The sequence below is a fragment of the Erithacus rubecula genome (genome assembly GCF_903797595.1).
Source record: "Erithacus rubecula genome assembly, chromosome: 15".
Taxonomy (NCBI): Eukaryota; Metazoa; Chordata; class Aves; order Passeriformes; family Muscicapidae; genus Erithacus; species Erithacus rubecula.
Window position 1 is genome coordinate 14,547,621 of NC_136667.1, and position 20,120 is coordinate 14,567,740.

General features: G+C 35.8%; 1 protein-coding gene across 3 annotated transcripts in view; it reads left to right on the forward strand.

Moving 5' to 3' along the window:
• LRCH2 (leucine rich repeats and calponin homology domain containing 2) overlaps nucleotides 1-19,062 on the forward strand; it is a 41,202-nt gene extending 22,140 nt beyond the window's left edge. The window contains exons 12-21 of one of the 3 annotated variants that reach the window (XM_079319276.1): nucleotides 2,167-2,235; nucleotides 3,594-3,642; nucleotides 4,857-4,973; nucleotides 6,869-6,913; nucleotides 7,313-7,363; nucleotides 8,380-8,437; nucleotides 9,213-9,325; nucleotides 10,486-10,623; nucleotides 10,922-10,999; nucleotides 12,073-19,062. In XM_079319276.1, coding sequence (XP_079175402.1) covers nucleotides 2,167-2,235; nucleotides 3,594-3,642; nucleotides 4,857-4,973; nucleotides 6,869-6,913; nucleotides 7,313-7,363; nucleotides 8,380-8,437; nucleotides 9,213-9,325; nucleotides 10,486-10,623; nucleotides 10,922-10,999; nucleotides 12,073-12,192 — 838 coding nt within the window. In that variant the 3' untranslated portion in view covers nucleotides 12,193-19,062. Of the gene's footprint in view, nucleotides 1-2,166; nucleotides 2,236-3,593; nucleotides 3,643-4,856; nucleotides 4,974-6,868; nucleotides 6,914-7,312; nucleotides 7,440-8,379; nucleotides 8,438-9,212; nucleotides 9,326-10,485; nucleotides 10,624-10,921; nucleotides 11,000-12,072 lie in introns of those variants that run through there. The other 2 variants (XM_079319277.1, XR_013776071.1) reach the window with 2 other exon arrangements.
• The last annotated feature ends 1,058 nt before the right edge of the window (nucleotides 19,063-20,120 follow it).

The window sequence follows — 20,120 nt, forward strand, 5'->3', positions numbered from 1 at the left end:
AAGGTTTGGATTTAATGAGTGGTAGAATAAATGGCAACAGTTGCTGAACTTGTTGGTTTATCAACACCACATTTGAGTGTAACTTCTGAACTTGAATTATTTCTATTTTCATCTTGCATACGCTGCTTTGCATTGTATTTCCTGGAAGACAGTAATTAACATACCTGCAGTGATTCCCCCTGACCCCCTTCCAGCTGAATATATTATTTTGCCAATTGTCTGCAATTTAGTAAATTTGGATTAATTTTCTTCACTATTTTCTTTAGTTAAAAGCTTTCAAATTCATTATTCCACAGGAAATTAAGATGTCTGTAACAGGGCTTGCAACATGTCAGATACTGAACTTGCTGTTACTTCCCCATCAATATTCTTCAGTTTTTAAACAGGAACTTTCAAAAATTACTGTTGTTTTGTTTTGGTTTTTTTTTTTTTGTAGAAAGTATAAGAACATACTTTGTTTAAATAATTTCAGTTCATTATGAACTCAGTCATTAATTATATACATGTTACACAGAAATGGTGAAAAGTAGCTGAAAAATGTATGTATATATATGTTAGAATTAGCTTGAATAGTTTTTCCTTGCATTTCATATAAAAAGTTTAAAAAAAGAATAGCTTGTGTTATATACAATCATTGCATTTACACTACAGTGTCCATTTTGGTGCAAGTGTTGCATCAAACTTATTCTAATTTTTTTTTTTTTTTTTTTTTGCTTGTAATTGTTGCTTGATACAAAGTCTCACTGAATTTCTCATTGCTTTCAGTTGTAGACAAAGCTGGTTTAAATAGGGGTTTTCTGTAAAGCATAACTTTAAAATAGCATGCTTATATTCTGGATTGATGACCCGGGCTCTGATTATTTTTTTTATTACACTTTTTTCAAGGTGTAGTATAAGTTAATTCTGGAATACCCCCTCAAAATTTAGTTTCTGAACACAAAATATATGAAGCAGATGCTGCAGACTGAGTGTAGCAGACATTTACAAGCTTAACTTTTACAGGCTTTAACTTTTACAGACATTTGCAGGTTTACAGGCTTAACTTCTCATAATCCCATAAAGCTGAGGGTCACACAATGAGAGGTTTATACTGCAAATGAGATTTCTGAGCTCAAAGTTACCACAGTAATCAGAGAAGTTTGATTGAAAAATCATCAATCATTTAAAGTTAATGGCTGTGCTGCACTACATAATGGTAAAAAAAATATAAAATGGGGCCTACTGGTTTACTTTCTTCCACTGAATAGTTGGTTGTGTTTTGATTCTTAGTACATTCTAGCTCTCAATGTAATTCTGTATAAATACATTTCCATTGTACTTCATGCATTAAGTCAGTGTTGAAGTGTAATATTGCTACTTTCAAGAGTTCAGAATTTGTCACTTAAGTTCAAGGTGGTGTTTATTGGAAGCACTCAGTTTTAAGTGTAACTGATAGTTTTGTTATTTTAACACTTAAAACATCCATAGTAATTTGTATCATTTTCCTGTGCACACACACACACACACACACACACACATGCAGTATGTGTTTGCTCCGGATGAAAACATCAAACTTTTTAAGTTTACTCTTTCCTGGCTCTTTACCCTTTAGAAAAATGGAATTTCCGTTACATTTTCCATTAAATTTTCCATTTAATTCTTAGCCTATGTTTCTCAATTTTCCATCTTACCTTTTTGCCTGCATTTCCTTTGTACTTGCAATGTTTCTTCCTCAGTCACCTTCTCATCTGCCCCTCCTGACTGACTTTTTGTGCTCAGTCTGTCTCTGTACTTTCTGGTCTGCTTTTGGTTGACTATCTTTCATGTTCTAATTTTAGAGAACAGTGGGGCCTTTTGTGTTGAGAGCAGCATGACTTTTTACAAAAGTGTGAGATCAGTTGAAATTGTATCTATTTAGGCAGAAAAATAAGAGGAGACTTCATTTTGGTTTGAATTATCACCAATTTTGCTTCCTAAAAATACAGAACTTGAAATATGTCAAGAACTGGAAATTATAGTCTTAATTTAAATAGAAGCAGTAATGGGCTTGGATTTCATGTGTGTACACATATATTTTAGTATTATGGAAAATGCCACTTAACAAAACTTTTCTTTATTTACAGAAAATGTGATGCAGTGAAAGTAACATTCTAAGAAAATTGTTTTAAATACTTTTTTTTTTCCTAGGCTTCTTAATCATTCAGTTTCAGTAAACACAAGGAACAGGCCAAAGCAACCAATGGAATCTGAAAAATGGTATTGATATACTTAAATGTATAACAGCTTTCAATCTTTTATTAGTTTAATTTTTGTTTGTTTGTGACTGCCATCTTCTGTCATAATGCTTTTGGCTCATGATGAAATTCAAGCTACAAAAGTAATCTATTCTTGAGCTGCTTTCCTTCAGATTAAAACTAAAAATCTGTTTTTCTGTGCATTTAGAAAAGTTGATGTCATCCAGAAACAAATTTGTAGGTCTGATTATAGCAGCAGTTAATTTATGTTTTGGACCTCCAATTCCAGTGTGGAAGGTTGTACCTCCCATAGGTGATGGTGCTGTGGAGATGCTTTATCCTGTGTTACACAAGGTGGCACTGGAGCTGTGCTTAGGCATCTGATACTTCCTCCTTGGCACTCCTTTTGTGCTCTTAAGAGCTGTTGGAAAAGCATTGCTGGGAGTTCAGCCTACAGCATGCACCTTGTATTGTTTGTGGAGGGTGTGTTACTGAGGAATCCACTGTCTGCACCAGCTCTACTTAGGATTTTTCTTTGAATTAAGAAACAAAAAGAAGCACAACACCCACACACAAAACAAAGTGGGGGGGGGGAGAAGAAAACAAGCAAAAACCAAACAAGCCAGAAACCATCAATGATCAAAACTACCTAAAGCCTTGTCTTTAGGGAAATGGGGAATGTCTAGACCCAAGTTTGGGGAGAAAAAAACTATAACTGCTGGTGGTGCTGGATAGCAGTGGGGTGGGAAGGGCTCTCTGCAGTTCAGCTATACCTCAGGGGAGCATCTTAACCCAGAACAGCTCCTTCAGTGTGACATATCCTATTTTGGCTGTCTCCTCTCTTAGTGGTACCTGTGGTTTTGCAGAGCTGGCTGCACATGTGTCCTGTGGTTGTGTGACTCATGCTGCAGCTGTTACTTGGAACCTTCCAGGCCTTGCTTGCTTACCACAGGTTCTCTATGAGTTGCTGCCACCTATTCAAGTGCACCTCTGTTAGGCTTCTTTATTATAGGGTGATCCAGGAAGAATTAAATTTGACTTTTGCTTTTTTGTTAATGAAACAGACTGTTCTGAGACTTAAAACCAAAACAAACTAAAAAAATAAAAAGAAGCTTTATCCGAATAAAGTACTTTAGTGTGGAAGACCCATTGACAAGTTATGTTAAAGGAGAGTGAAATATGAATTCAGATTTTAGTTAAGTTGTCATTCTTTTAAGCCACATTGTGACATCTTATACAGAGGGCCAAAAAATATTGTAGTGCTGTGGAAAAGCCACTTTTTAAGGGTTCACTTTTTTTTTTTTAATATTTTCAAGTAACTTGCTTTAAAGTACACAGAGAAGTAGTGTGTTTCATGATGTCTTTTATCTTACTTTTTAGTGTCTCAACAAATGAAGTGAATTCCTCAGTGTCTCCATACAGCTGGCAGGTAATTATTCAAATGTAAATATGGTGGCTTTATGTTTGAGTGATTTTGTTATTGTTGTTTCCTTGATTTTGTCTCTGTGGCAGGAAAATTGTATGCATTTGTATGGTTGCTTATACACATAGTTCTTGAAGGTGTCTTAATTATGGTGGAAAATAAAAACCCTTTGGAGATCTTATGCCTCCATTTGACTTGTTTGTAATGGAGGCCTTTTGTTTTAAAAGCAAGTGGTACCAGCTTTAAAGTCTTGAAACTAATGAGGCATAAATTTTACTTCCTTGTATATCTTATTTACTTCCTAGTATATCTTTCCATATAAAGGTATTTGTATGGAACAATAACATATTATTATACAATAATAATACCACATATTACATAATATATATAATTTCTATTATGTACATCATGATATACCATAGTGTAGAGTTTGGTTTTAAGCTGCAACTGCTAGATGGGTTGAAGTATGTAGACCTTTCATTTCCCTTACCTCAATGAAAAGCTTGCATGATATGACAAAATTACAGTTAAACTGTAGAGAGTACCTTATTACTTCAATCTGTTAATTATCTACAATTGCTTTAAGTGCCCTCATTCTTGTAAGAAGAAACAGAAATATTGTGGTACCCTCAGGAAACAGTGATTCAGATTGTCTACTTTCAGTTTTCATCAAGTAGGCAGTCATATATATTTATTATTATTTGAGAATCAGTCTACTTTAGCTGTCTTCTCAGTATGTATTGCTTAAAACAATAGTTTGAAAGAGAGATTTCTCTTCCAGCTTGTTGGGGTGTTTAATCTTTCAGATAGGAACAGCCAATGAAAACTCAAACTGTCTTGTTGTAGCCATCCTTTCTCTGTGTGATGAGTATTCACAGTGAGAAATTAGATTTGCTAGTGGCTAACCACACTTGAAACTGTAGTATTTCTGGCAGTCTTTGGTGGTTTCTTAACCTACCTAAAAAATTAGTCTCAATGCTGAAAAGTGCTATCTTCTGAAGAATTATTTAATAGATTCTTTTTCTTCTGTGAAATATATTTTAGAATTTGAAAAGAAATAATGATTTCTGTCAGAATCACCATAAAGACTGTTAAACTTTCAGGTGGTCAAAAAGCTAGATTGAGGCAGGCAAACACCTAGGAATTGTAGTTCATAGTATTTTGTGCTGATACATGAGGTATTTTTATATTTTACATGAATGTATTTCTGACTGTTACAGCCACTGGAAAACCAGAAGGATTCAGTGGATGAGCAGCATTGGCCAGAAACACAGCCAGTAATTTGGCAGAATGAAGAAAGAAGGAGAAGTAAACAAATTAGAAAAGAGTATTTCAAGGTAATGGAGGGAGTGAGGGAGGGTGACACTTTTTTCTTTATTTTTTTTTTTTTTTAAATAAGAGTAGAAGAAACTGTGAAACTAAGTAAAGGTAAATCCTCAAAGGTTGTGATGCTTTTAAATTTGCATGTAGTATATAATATATATATATATTTAGGATAATTTGAGCATACAGGAAAATCAAGAGGAAAAAAGTTGATCAAAGATTTTGTTTATCCTTTAAATAAAATAAAGTAATTCATTGTTGTTTTCTGGCAAAACAAAAAACTATTCTTGTCATAGGTCCTTCACCATCTATTTAGAGGAAGTTTTGTTTAGCTATTTATGTACTTACTTTCAGTGCAAAGAAAATATACTGCCTTTTATTTTGCAGCATGTTTCTAGGAATGATTTCTGCCTTTTGGGTCTAATGGCATTAGTTTGCTTTTCAGAAGGAAAATTTTCCATGTTCTCTTGCTGCTGTAGTGAGCACCCTCAGTCAGCAGGTGCCAGTGTCTGCTTTCTGCAGAACAGAGGGGGAGTTCTAGCAGCATTGGGTAACATTTGTTTTGGGCTATGTAGAGAAATAGCAGAGTTCTGAGCAGTGCTAGGCTGACTTAAAATTGAATTTTTAACTTATGAAATTAGTTTCTTGGGTCTTTGCCATCAAACATCTTTGTGAAATGCCAAGGAACTTCAAAGAAATTGAATTCTTGGCAAAGCAGAGCATGCCATACAGTTCAGATACATTGTTGTAATTAGAGATTATGGAGTTGTATCCTCTTTCCAGAGTTTTCATCCTAAAATTAATTTTATGCTGTAGCATTGGAGGAGAAAGAGGGGAAACTTCTAAGTAAAACAGAATTCAGTGTTTGCCTGGTTAAAGAGCTGTGCCACTAATATAGAAGTAGCTCCTCAAATGGACCAGTCAGTTGTGAGCTCTGTGATGGAGGCAGATGCCTGAAATCACCTTACATACAGCTCTAGATGGGTCTCCTGAGTGAATTGAACAGCCTGTACCAGCAAAACAGTTTCATAGTTTCATTTGCAAAACCAAGGCAATAATCCACTGGAACAGAGCCTGTCTGCCATGGCAAACTGGGGAAAAGAAAAGGTGTCAGTTGTTGTGAGATACCAGTGGCAGTAGAGTTGTTTCTTAGCCTGCCTTAGTAAGGAGGAGTACCCTGGCCACATACACCCCACAAATTTGGACTTTTGTAGTGAGGATCTTTTAAATTCTATCTGCATGGGGCTTTTCCTACTTTCTAGTACACTTGATTGGTAGACAATGAAATATTTTTTTTTTTTTCTAAATACCACTTTTGTAATTTTTTTCCTTCAATTACTCCTTAATTTCCTCCAATTTAGCATAATCAGGGAATTAGGACAATGGTGAAGGCAATTCACAAATCAGACAGACCTGTGGGAAAGGCATTGTCTTAAATACATAAAAGGGTGTAATCAGACTTTGAAGTTTTAAATGCAACCTTAATCTTTTTTAATTAATTTTTTACAGTGTCCAGTCAGTCTCCTTAAGTATAAGCAATCTTAGTCACATAAAATGTATTACAAAAGCAGCTTTCACAGGTTGCATAATTTTTTCTAAGAAGTAATGTTTCATGTTAGCAGTTAAGATCTTTTCACTTGGATCAGCTGTCACATGCAGAGTTCACATTATAAAAGTGTTTAGTTTTAAAATGCACTTACCTCTTCAACTATGAAGGTCTTGCCTCACCTAGAAATGTTGTGTTCTTTTCTGGTTTGTTTATTTTTTGCTCCTTTGTTTTTGTAACATGGCTTTTTTTCTCAGCAACTTCATCAGTAATGAGTATCATCTGAGTGAAAGCAAGCTAACTTTTAGTTCAAATGAAAAAACATGCTTTCATTTTAAAATAATAATTGTGTATGTTTTGCAGTATAAGTCTTCCAGAAAGAGTTCAAGTGGAAATGAAAATGATGAGGTAAGATGCAGTAATTGTGCAAAATATTAAAAAATAAATTTATTCTCTTGTCATTTTTAAACAAATTAACTTTGCATTCCAAAGCCATAGCAGAAATAACTATTATATTCCTTTATTTGAAGAAAATGATCATGATTGCCTGCTGGGGAACAGTAGGACATTTGCTTGCTTTGGTAATAGCAAAATTAATTCACCTATCAAGCAGAGGTGATGTAAAACTAATATTTGATGCAAACAGTGAAGAGTGGTTCCTTGCCCTTACATATTTTGAAATTTTGATGCTGACAGTTTGTAGCATACTTAACAAATGTTACATGTCTCATGTGCTTCATAAATTCATGGTTCTTGTTAAATCATCATTTTCATTTTTATAATTTCATCTCTTTGATTTCTTTTTAGCAAGACAGTGATAATACTAATGTGTCCCCACAGTCTCCTGTGTCGTCTGAGGTACAAGTTTGTGGGTTTGTTTTTCATTCAACAAACATTTCTTTGTGTTCATTGCTGTCATCAGGTTTTCATGCAGGTACAAAACTGTTAGTTTCCTTTGAAATTACGATTAGAAGTATTTAATTATCATAAAAATTCAAAAAGAGATATTGCAACTTGTTTTACCTTTGCAACTCTGATCTCCCCTTCTTTTTGGCTGATATGAGAAGAGGTGCATTGCTTTGCCTCCATTGTCTTTTCTGATGAAAATACTAATGAAACAAATGCCAGATTTGCTATATTTGATAGGCCTTCCTAAGGAAGACTGTTCTTCAGGGCACATTGTCACTGTGAGGATTTGAAGTTTATGGTTTAGTACTTTATACATCACCAGGAACCCAAAGGTTCTCAAGGAACTCAAACTTCTCAAGGAAGTGTCCTCCTTTTCAATCCTGGGTGCCACCTTTGTGGTGCAGCCTTCATTCAGGGGTGGCAGTGCATGGAATCTCACTGTGAGAGCACTGCACTGCTTAGCTCAAAATAAAGCAAATATTGTTAACATTTCCACCTCATGTCAGTAAGGAGCCTGAAAGAGCAGAATTAAAACATCTCCCAGAATGCACTGAATGAAACAAGGGTATCTCATGTACATACCAAGATATTGAGTGTATTCCTTTTTTCAGATGATGAGAAATGAGAAAAACCTTCATAGTTGGAAGTAGATATTTCTTAAGAAATATTTTGATTCTAAACATTATGAGAATATTTGCATCTGCTTACAGTTGGCTTAAACTCTGTTCATAGAATGATTTGCAGTAGTTGGAAATATTTTGCAATAGATTTTAGATAATCTGGTGCTGCTTTTCTTTCTCATTATGACAGTTTTATCTGTATGTGGTATTGTCCTCTTCAAAGGACTTTTACAGTTAAGCAGAAGGACTCTCTTTAGGCAAGAATAATTTAAACAGTATCTTGATGGGAACAAAAGTTATTTCTTTTAATGAGTGGAAGAAAACTGACTTCATCTCTTTTAACAGGATTATGAAAGGACAGATAGTAACACTCATGGTCCATTTGGTCTCAAACCAAGGTCAGGTAAGCTGCTGCTCCCTAACACTGTGTTTATTTCCAAGGCTGCAAGAGGCAGTAAGCATAGCAGATGTCACAGTACAGCAGTTCACTCAATTTACTTATCACTGCATAGTACTGGGAAAGGCACAGCCAGCTGCTTTGGCAAACAAATAATTGGAACCTCCTCAACTTGAAGTGATATGTTTGGGGATTTTTTGGGGGGAGTTGTTTTTTTTTAAAGTTTTTCCCCCCCACTCCTTTATTTTCTGTGTACTTAGTCACTGTCAAAGAACGAGGATTAAAATTGTTCTTGAGTTTTGATGCCTTAAAGGCTTGATTGGTAGACAATGAAATTTTTTTTTTTTTTTTAAGTACCATTTTTGTAATTTTTTCCTTCAATTCCTCCTTAATTTCCTCCAATTTAGCATAATCAGGGAAATGGGACATTAAAAATAAAACACAGTGGACATATTAAAAATAAAACACAGTGCTAATACTTTGAAAGCTAGATTGAGATTCCTGAAGAAATGCAGATGGAATTCCATGTCCCATACTGATACTTCAATATTGAAGTCAGTTCAGTCTCCATATTTTCTAATTATCCATTTACACTTAATAAAGTAAGATGATGTCTGCATTTTGTTTGAAGATATTTCATAGGCAGCATCTTTTCTAGCAGGATGCTTAAATATATTTGTTCTTAAAAATGCCTTTCTGTTTTTATCCTCAGTTAGAGATCTTTAGTTTGTGAATGTTTTCAATCTGAGTTCTGCTGACTGACTTCCCTCATGTTTGATAGCTTTCAGCCGTGCCTCACGCCAGGACTATGGTGCAGTGGATCCTGGGTTTACTATGAGGAGGAAAATGGAACATTTAAGGGAAGAAAGGGAGCAAATCAGACAGCTCCGCAGTGTAGGTACCACCATCCACTGGCTGGGTGCAGTGCCTTTGGTCTGCTCTGTACCACTATTGAAACCTTCATTTTCAAATTGATGCAAATTGTTGCACTTGTACAAGGGTATCCCTGTACAACTGTATTTCTTCCTAAGGAATTTCATGTAGCAGGCTACACCAGTACTTGTTTGGGTACAAACATTTTGGTTTGGGTCAAACCAAAATAGCAACTGGGAATTAGTTGGGGTTGTTTTCTTTCTAAAAAAACAAAGTGAAATGATTTTTTTTTTTTTTCTGAGGTTTTAAATTTTCTTAGGGAGACAATAAATCTGTTTGTGTTTTGCTAGAGTTTGACATGAGATCTGAAGAAAAATTATTATTGTTTTGTAAATGGCCAAATGCTTTTTGAGTGTAGAAATTTTTTACAAATTTCATAGTTCTGAATGGGATCTACATTTCAGATTTCCAGTAAGTTTTTTTGCTGTAGTTCTGTTGTCAAGGCATTTAGCATGAGCTAAGTCATAGCTGCTCTGCTTTTCAGTGTAGTGCTGATTTGTGGTGTGACTTCTGTGAAGGATGTTTGTATTGTCTGATTCACTTCCTGAGCTGTAAAATCTTGTTATTGGGGTGGGAAAAATAATTGTTTGCCTTCTCTGTTTTGCAACAGAAGAATGGGGCCTTGGCCAGCTTAACTTACATCTGTAAAAATGAAGTAGCCTTTCCCACAGTTGTGTTTCCTTTTTTTCTTTTCCTCTTTCTCATAAATCCTTTGTGGTTTCAAATCTCAGATTCTGCCCACTAAGCACTGATGACATATTCAGCATAACACTTATGTCCTTGAGTTGTGTGCTTTCCTGTTATGAGCACTGAGTTTGTTGTATGGGCTTGAGAGCTGTGTATTCTGGTCATTGTTGGCAGAATGTCTTTCTCAATGTATGTTGTTGTCATTTAGGAAAACCCCACAAAATAACATAAAACAACAGAATAATACAAACAGGAACACAAGGCCTGTAAGGAGAAAAGGATGTTCATACTGACTAAAGTGTAAATTTATTCTGCTTATTTCACTTTAGTATTAAAATGTTCCTTTTAAACATCTCCATGCTTTAAAATACCCTGGATTGAAAATGAAAAATTGCCTAATGTTGAGAGTAACTCATTTATGGCCTTTTTCCTAGAATCTTGAATCCAGGTTGAAGGTAATTTTGCCAGATGACATTGGAGCAGCGTTGATGGATGGGGTGGTTCTTTGCCATTTAGCCAATCACATAAGGCCGCGTTCTGTCGCCAGCATTCATGTCCCATCGCCAGCAGTGGTGAGGCATAAATAATTTATCTCTTCTTTGGGTACATCTTACATGAAAGCAAGCCTTTGAATTTCAGTTATAAAACATTGTGACTCATGTTTACCACATTAATTTGCTACATTACTCATTTCAGTTTTTCTGGAAGAAGCATTAACTGAGGCTCAGAAGTTTAGTTTAAGAGCTATTTTTCTCTTACTGAGTCTTCATAGAATGTGTCTTGTGTTTTAGTAACTGTAAATGAATTTGCATCAGAAATATACACTCCTTCATGAATGTCTGATGAAAATCTACTACCCTGTCTTCACAGCCTAAACTCAGCATGGCAAAGTGCCGAAGAAATGTTGAAAACTTTCTTGATGCTTGCAAAAAATTGGGCGTTCCACAGGTACACTAATTGTTTATTGATTTATTAATAAACACAGAAAACATCAGCAAATGTTTGGGGGGTTAGGGGAACTTTATTTAGGGAGCAATAGTCATTACAACACTGACCAGAGAATTTACTAATTCCAGACTTATGGGGTGAATTTGAGGAAGTTATGGGTTTCTAGTCAGTTTTTAATAGTAAAAATAACACTGACATCATTGTAAAATATGTTGTCATCTAAACAAAGAAATGGACTTGAGAGGGTGAAGTTTTGTTACTGGAAAGTCTTGAGTTTAGCAGCTCACTTGGCAGGAGTTCAGTCTGCCTAGGAAATGTCCTGCACTTACAGAAGTCTGTAGGCTGAATGATTGGCTGTAGTTGCAGCCCATTTACTTGTGCTTCTGTTCCCCAAGTTTATCCTCTTACCTCCTTTTATGTGGGGGAAAAAAACTAAAATTCAATCATTCCTGTGTGTTATGAGACAAAAAAATTTCCTTGATCTTCAGTGCAAGAATAAAATCAGTTCATAGATTTAGAAGCTGGTTTACTGCTCTGCCATAGTTTCTGTCTCATGTGGAGCCACAGGTCATTCAGAAATTAGAGGTGCTGAGATTTGCCTCATTAATTGCTTGTAACACCAGCTGGCTGTTGGGAAGATTGCCAACTTGTGCTGAATTTTGAGAGTGAATGATGATTTTCTTGGAGAATGGTTCATTATTGAGTCTATCAGGACTTCTAAGTTATCCCAAGGGAAAGATTGGAAATAAGTCTGCAAAACAGGGGAAGGGGGAAGAAGGCCACTGAGCCAACAGCATCCACCAGCTTGTTTTCTTACTCTGCTTATGAAAAGAAAGTCCTTTACTTTATGAATTTAGCAGTCTTTTATGTATCTTCTGGTACTGGCGTAGTTTAACACTTTAAACAGATTGTAATTATAGCAGGTTTCTGCCCATGCTGTTGTAGAGAGCCACATGTGACTTTTATGGCCAAAGGTGTTTTCTCTGACATGTGCATGACTTCAGAAAATGTCTCTGTTACTCACCCAGGGACAAAGGCATGGAACTAGTTAAATGTCCTGTGTTCTTTTTCAGGAGAGACTTTGCTTGCCTCATCACATTCTGGAGGAAAGGGGTCTGGTGAAGGTTGGCCTCACAGTTCAAGCTCTGCTTGAGTTGCCTGCGTTGAAAGTATCTCAGCTTTCTTCCATGTGACACAGCTTCTTGGCAGCTAGACAACTTCCCATTTGCTCTGTTGATATGGATTTCTCTGAGGCACTTCAGCCTCCTACACGGGAACACCTAAGCCATCAAAAACTAAAACCTGTCCAGATGCTGTAGAGAGCCTTACTTTGGAGCTGTGTGTGAAAACCTTTGAGTCAGTTCACAGTTAAAAGAACATAACTTTTTTTTTTTTCTTTTGGATGTACAAAGAGAACATGGTAGCATCAGGTTCTCTTTCTGGTCAAGTTAAAAGCTGCCATTTAACACCTCAGTGTTAGAGTTAAATGCTGAATTTCTTTTTTTACATTGAAAATGTTGTTTGAATTACTTTTGAAAGTACAAAGCACACCCCCTGTCACTTTAATTTTTCGAGTCAATCATTTAATTTAAAGATAAGACAAAAATGTAGCGATGGTATGATGGTAAAAATGTGAGCAACTGATCACTTGTAATCCCCTTTCACTCTCTGAAAGTTTAATATTTGCGTTTTGTTTTTTGCACTCCTGATTGTAACTTACGCACTTCTAGCATTGCCAGTATTGAGTCTGAGAGTCTGGTGATTACACAGAACAGGATACAATGAGAAAAGGACACAGTTTGAGTTTTTCCTGTCTTCTAGGTTGGTGCCAAATATTTTTTTTCAGTTGTACTGTAGATTGTTTACCTGTGAAGTGCCTGTGTAATTGATAACTCTTAATAGTCTTAAACAATTTTGAAATTTCTTTGTTTAAAATAGATAAAATGGAAATTTTTTAATATTTTAATAGTTTTTTTTGTAAAATCAGTATGTGAAGATTTAAGTAATACTTCACATTTTTGATGTTGGGTGTTTTAAGTTTGTTGCACAATTTAATTGCTTATTTGTTGTCTAATAATTAGAAAATACTGTAAATACTTTTTATTTATGATATTTAATTTGATAATACCTAATTACTTATGCTTTAATGTATTGTTGGACAAATACCAAGTTGTCTACTTTTCTTTGTTTGAGACAAGCAAATACACATGATGATTAAGACATGAGGACTAGGAATTCATACAGACTAATTTAGGACATTTTGATAAAACTGCCAAAATCTCAGGTTTACGCTGTGATGTTCAGGATTTCGTGCAATTGCTCCTGATCTCACATTACATTTTTACAACAGGTATATCCATAATTTAGCTGGGAAGCATCAGTGTTTATCTTCTTAGTGTTTGCAGGGTTTATTGTGTAATTTACATGTGGCATTAGCACACAGGTCAGTTTGTACACACGTCTCTGTGCTCAGACATTAGATCAATTGATAAATGTGAAAACAGCATTTCCACTATGGTGTTTTTTTTTGAAACTTCTGAGTTTATGTATTTGTTTGCTTCTGCACAAATTCTTGCTGTTTTGAGAACATTTTGAAACCATACACAGTCAAGTTCTTCTCTAAACATGTTACGAATAATTTCATAATTTTGATTGTAGATCTGTGTGCATTGGTTTGTTCTTCATTAATAGGTAGCTCAATTCAAAAAGTGTTTTGACTGCCACAGATTTCCTATTTCAGGCCAAGTTCTTTTCAGTTGAGAGATATATTTGCTAAGCATTTGATAAGATTTGATTCTGTTCTTTCCAATTCATCAAGACCCCGTGTAAGATAATTCATAAAAGAGTGAGGGAGGAGTATTGTCTCTTCTTTCTACTGTAGTTCTTATAGGCAATAGCTACAAGAAAAATAACCTTTTTCTTATGATAAGTTTAAAAATGCTGCTTATTTTTAAATCCACTGAAACAAGTTAGTGTACTTGTTATAGTTAAAATCCATTATTGTTCATATAGTGTTGTCTTAAAACACAGCTTATGGAGAGGCTGGTGTATAAATTAATTTGCCAAGTCCTAGATATAAATCTTGGGTTAGATAAATATGTGTTTAAGGAAACTGGATTGTTCTGACATTTGAAATAGCATATTTCAAATCTATCTCTAATTGGTTCTTCTATCTCTTCTTAATGATTATTTTAACAACTTCAGTCTTGATTTTTATTGAAGGCACTATCTGAAAAGTCATGCAAAAACAAATGAAAAATTTGTAATTCACTAAGCAAAATGCTTGCCTGCTACATTTAAAAAAAACCAGCCACTCAAAGAGTAAGTCCTTATCTTTCATTTTACTTTTGTTGCTATTACCAGAGCAAAATTCTAGTTCAGTGTTAGCCATGAAAGTGCTAACTATAAATTGTCACTTTTATTTTACCTCAAAACTGATCTCCACTACTATTTCATTGTCATATTTAAAAACATTTTCATTTTCTGATCTCAAGGTAGCATTTTTCCTTCTTTAGCTAATTTTATTAAGCTACATCACAATGTAAACATTAGGAATTCCCTTGATGGAGCATGGCAGCTGCTGACTGCTTAGGGGTTTTTCAAACTCCTTAGGAAGTTGAAAACTGGATATGAAACTTCGGTACTCATTTTAAATTGAAAACAATGAAAAACCTTTTTTTTTTTTTTCTTCTTCCCCACAGACTTCTTAGCAGCAGTCTTGCTTTGCCATTCCTTGGAAACTGTTATGGCTGCCTTCTTGCTTATTGGGAAGAATAATTGTGATTCTTCCAAGGCTTCCCTTTTAGCATGGCAAAGGTTAAAGCCTTCAAGTACCCTTAGGAGCAGTCTGAGAAAAGATCCACTGTGCTTGGATGAATCTTTTTCTCATCTCTAACTGCTTTTACAAGTAATAATAATAATCTAAAGTCTTGCTAACATTGGATTGTGCCCATTGTGATTTCTTTAAGAGCAATTTCAAAAATTATGCTAAAAAGATTTGAATTTTTTGTTTCATTTAGGTAGACTATGGAAATAGTTGTGTCTTCTCTCTACAAAAATTTGCATGCTCTACTCCTTTCTACCTTTCCTTTTGATTCCCAGCATCTTACTTATTTTTGTTCATTCTCAGCTCTAGTGCATTCATGTTGTTGGTTACTCTGGACCACTTTTCTCTTTCCTCTTTAATTTTTTAAGAAATTGTTCCAGTGGCACCTGTGAACTATTGTGATTGCAGAATCCCTGTTCCAAACATTTCCAGTCTTTGAGATGCCCATTTTCCATTTGATGCCATTACTTAGTATTTGACACAGCTGATGGGGTAGTTAAAAACAGAGGCCTGCTCAGTTCCTCTTGCACTTGTTCCATTTTCACTTAGGACATGAAGAAAAGTCAACATTAAAAGCTTTAGGAGGGTGCATTAGTTTTCCTAATAAACTTTGCAATAATGTGGCACAAACTGTAAATTGCAGAGTGAATCAGCATAGTAACAGGGCTTCTGGCCTTGTGTATTTTTTCTGTGTTTTATGTCACTGGATGTAGTATGTCACACGTGACTGATCTTTCACTTGAGCAATAATGTCCCAGATATGGTGAGGTCATAAAGCAGTGACAGTAAAATAATTGTGAAGTGTGTCTTCCCAGAAAGTATCTCAGAAATGCTTTACATCTGTTCTCCAGCACTGCTAATCCAGTGTGCTCACTGGGGCACTGCTGGGAATCAGAAACCATCCAGACCCCTGCATCTGGAGGCCTTCCAAACTCTAACCAAGAACTAGGAGCATAAAATAGGGAGGAATGGATTTGAAACAACTGACATGAATCATAAGTAGGTTTGATTTTCTTTTTTTTTTTTAATCCTAGCATTTACTTAAGTCAAAGCAAGCTTTATTCTTTACTTCAGCAGATTCTTGCCTTTTTGATTTGTGGAACACCTGAACTGCAGACTATAGCAAACGTGGCTTAAACTTGCCTGATACTAGCAAACTTTAGTGTCAGATTCTTGATTAGAATAGTGACCTCTGGTAAGTCAAATGAAGTTGTAAAATGTTATGTGGATTCATTTAATAAAAATTTTCTGATAAGCCAAACATTATTTAGATGGTAGGAAAAATTACATTGAAGTGAGTTAGGAGGTGTGTGCATCAATAAAGTTGTAGGTGAGGACAACTGTTAGGTTTTTTCTGCACTGAAATCTTTATTTCAAATATCATATTTAGTGGTAGTCTCCTCAGATTTTGACATAAATCTGTAGCCAAATCCAAACAAAAATGAAGACATCTTTAGTTTTCACTAAAATGGAACTTTCATGTGTCTGATGGTACTGAAGAGAAGGATGAAGGTTGGGCACTTATTCCTTTTGCTGATTCCTTTACTGTTTATTTGAAATGCTGATTCTGCTGATTTCCACTGAAAGCAACCTGTGGGAGTTTTTAGCACTTCTGCAGATAGGAGATGTGGTTTGGTATTGGCAAATCAAATGCCACTAAAGGCTAATGTCTTGGTTTCTGTTAAAGGACCTCTACTTGACAAGCAAAAGCAAACACACACCAACATGCACAAACTGGGAATTCAAAAATGTCATTAAGACCAGCAGTGGGAAAAGCAAAGTAGAGTTGTCCAAGCAGAAAAGTGCTCTGAGTTGATTTCACTTCACCAGGAAAAGCCTTCACTCCTAGTACAGGACATGCTTTGTAGCTGAGGTGTAAGGATCCTTGAGCACATGGAGCTTTCAGCAGAGCTTAGAACAACAAGGAATTTGCCACCTTTGTGTTCCAGAGCCCCTTTGGTTTGGACAGCTGTGCCCCAGTGCTGCAGGAAGCGTGGCTGATGGTGCAGGAGCACTGCCTGTGCCAGTGTGATCCCCTGCCCTTGTGCCAGTGAGCCTGTGCAGGACAGCTGTGACAGAAACACCTCCTTGCACTCAGAGAGATGCTGCAACCTGACCAAAAACAAGTGGTAATTGGAGACTAATCAATAATAGGTATTCACCAATATTTCACTTCCACCAGCAGTGGGTGATGGAGTGAGGCAGAGGAGGCTTTTGCTCTGGGAACCTCAGACCTTTTCTGACTGAAAATTGTACTGTGGCTCTGAACCAGTTAATGTGGCCCTGGTGCACTTTGTAAGGGAATGCACAGAGTATTGCTGAGTTTGTTCCATATGCAGCACATTGGGTCATGTGTAATTAATTTACAGACAGAGGGAAAGATGAACTGTCTGTTCTTAATGAGCAGTGTTATGGTACAGGTTTGCTTTGTAAAATAAGAAGATAAATTTCTCTTTTCCTGAAGAAAAATTCTACTGATCTTCACTGCTTAAATAGAGAATATACATGATTAATTTAATTTTAGTTTAGACTTGCCATTGCCCAGGAGCAGTTATGGCTCCTGTGTTCGTTACATAATGAAATGCCCTTTACTTTATTTGTCTTTAGGTATTTCACATAGTACAGTTTTGGCAACATATTATCTTAATTATGATTATATGAAGTGTTTGTTTCCTCTTTGGGTTTGACCATTATTTTTTCAGCATGAGAGGCAAAGGGCAGCAAAATTGCTGCAAGCTACTTGGTCAGTTTCTCGGGAAGGATCACCAGTTATCATAAAATGACATCTAATCAATCATTTTTAGTTCAAATTATATTTAGCAAATTGCATTTTCAAAAAAATAATTTTTAGAGTGTTTTTTAGATTTTAGAATCCTAATCTTAAGCAAAACCAAAAAAAAAATTTACATGGCTCTAGTATCTTAGGAAATTCTAAAGGAGAAGAATAGCTCAGACTGACAGCAAATTTAATTGTTTTAGAAAAATTTTCATTTTGGCAGTGTTAAATTTGTAGTTGAACTTGATCCATTTAAAGTCTTTTCTAGTCTAAATAAGTCTATGATTGCAAGGCTTCAATTAGACCAGAGTTTCTCTCCCAAGTTTCGTAATCCAGTGACTCCGTGTGGTCAGTCATTTAAAGTCAATTCTTGGCACTAAGGAGAGTTTCCTCACTTCATTCAAAGTTATGTGAAATAAGGCAAACGTAACTTTTTCCATCATAGTTTTATGAAACCAGGTTGTAAAACAGAGAATATTTGGAAATTCCACAAGGATATGTTTTTGCTTTGTTTCATTTTAAAATGAGTGAACCAATGAAATATTTCCAGAATGACTGTATTTGTGTAGGGTTGGTTGTGCCATAGCTGGCACGGGAACTTGCAGTAACTGTTCAGTGTTAATGCATGTTCTGGAGCTGTGCAGGACTGTGCTCTTCACATGCAGCTGTTGATGCAGTTGTGTTTGTTTACTGAAGAGATGTGATGCCTGAAGCATTCCTGCAGCCCTGGGAGTTCCTTGGCTGTGGCACAGCAAGGCAAGGCTGAGATTCCCAGGAGGAGCACACACAGTGTAGTGAAAAAGGGTGGGTTGGTGGAATACATTGGGAGTAATGTGAATACTTTTTACTATTATGGAATGTCTAGAACAATGAAAATGTGATTGTTTTACAATTCAGTTGGTATTCAATTATTTTATTTTGTAACTTGTAGTTATAAAACTCAGAAGATGCAATGTAACCAAATGGTCAACTTGTAAATGTGTGCAGGATGTGGCAAAAGTAGTTCTGAGGGCACAGCAGGAGAGTGATCATTAAAAATAGATGCTCAAATTGTATATATACTTAAAAATTTTTGATAGTGCATTTCAATTGATTTTGCATTTCATGTTCTTGTAAAGTGCATCTTTCATACTTTCGAAGATTGTCTACTTGTACTATACTGTATTAAGCCTTTTTTCAGGATTTCCATTATTGCTGGAGCTTCCAACATACATGTTCTTCTGAAAAATGTTCTGACTGTTTTGGGTTTCTTTTTCCTTTTTTTTTTTTTTTTTTTTTGTAAATAGTGTTTTGTATTAAATTTGCATGGATAAAACCACATTTCCAAAACCAGTGTACATACGCTGTGTATAAAATACAAACTGTTTCATAATTTTCATGTAGTCGAGTTATTAAATTTTATTTCATTTGAGTTTATATATTTGTAGTAAACAATGAGAATTTGTTGTATGTTCTTGCAAATGTCTGTGTTGTCATTTTGAGAGATAAGCGACCTGCCTCACTGTGTCAGGAAATACATGCTCTGACAAACAAAGGAATAGGACACATCCACATATGAAGTGTGTTGGGGTTTCAGTTTTGACCACCAGTGGTGAGAATATATGAGGATCAAGATGTCCTCACTTGTAGCAATCTTTATACATTTACACACTTTACTGTGTAAATTTTCACTTTACTGTGGAAATCACCCAGTGTCTTCTTGCATTTTAGACTTGGAACAATGTAGATTTTTGAGTCTTGGTAATGTTAACCTTAAACCAGCACAGAGATTGCTCCCCAGCAGAGGTGATCTGCTTCCCTTCTGTTCCCTGGGCTGGCTCTGGCAATAGTACAGATAATCTGTGTCATTTGCAGTTATCAGTTGCTTGATCCAGCAGTAGAGAAACACAACTGTCAGGTTTTGGAGCTGTAGTTAAGTTGGGTTATTCAAATGTAGGTTAGCAGAGTCTTTTATGACCAGATTTATTTTACCTTAATTTCTTTTAGATTATTTAAAGATGTAGACAATTTTAGTTTTAGACCTGAATATTTGAAAATCAGTACCCTCTTCTGAGAGATGTTTTGCCCTGTGAGACCTTGTTGTGCACCTGCACACACCCAGCTGCTCTTTGTTTTCTGATGAGTCACACTTGGGGACTGTAAAGCAGAAATTGAGGAACAGCATTCTAAAGAAAGGGAACACCATTCCTTGACAAAAACATCTCAGCAGCTGGACCTTTTGTTTTGCAGTTACCAATGAGGAATTTATAGCTGAAATATTCTGTGAGTCTGTTCAGTTTTCAGCTCTGAAGAAAACCTTCCTGTTAAGAAAAGACTTTTTTGGATGTCAAGAGCAGTGATGGCACGTTCAGAAGCCTCTGTTCCAAGGTGAACTTCATGGAGCCAGGTGGGAGTCAGTCTCTTCTCCAGATAACAAGTGACAAGACAAGAAGAAAAGACCTCTGGCTGTGCCAGGGGAGGGTTAGATGGAATATTAGGAAAAATATCTGAAAGGGTGGTCAAGCATTGACTGCCCTGGG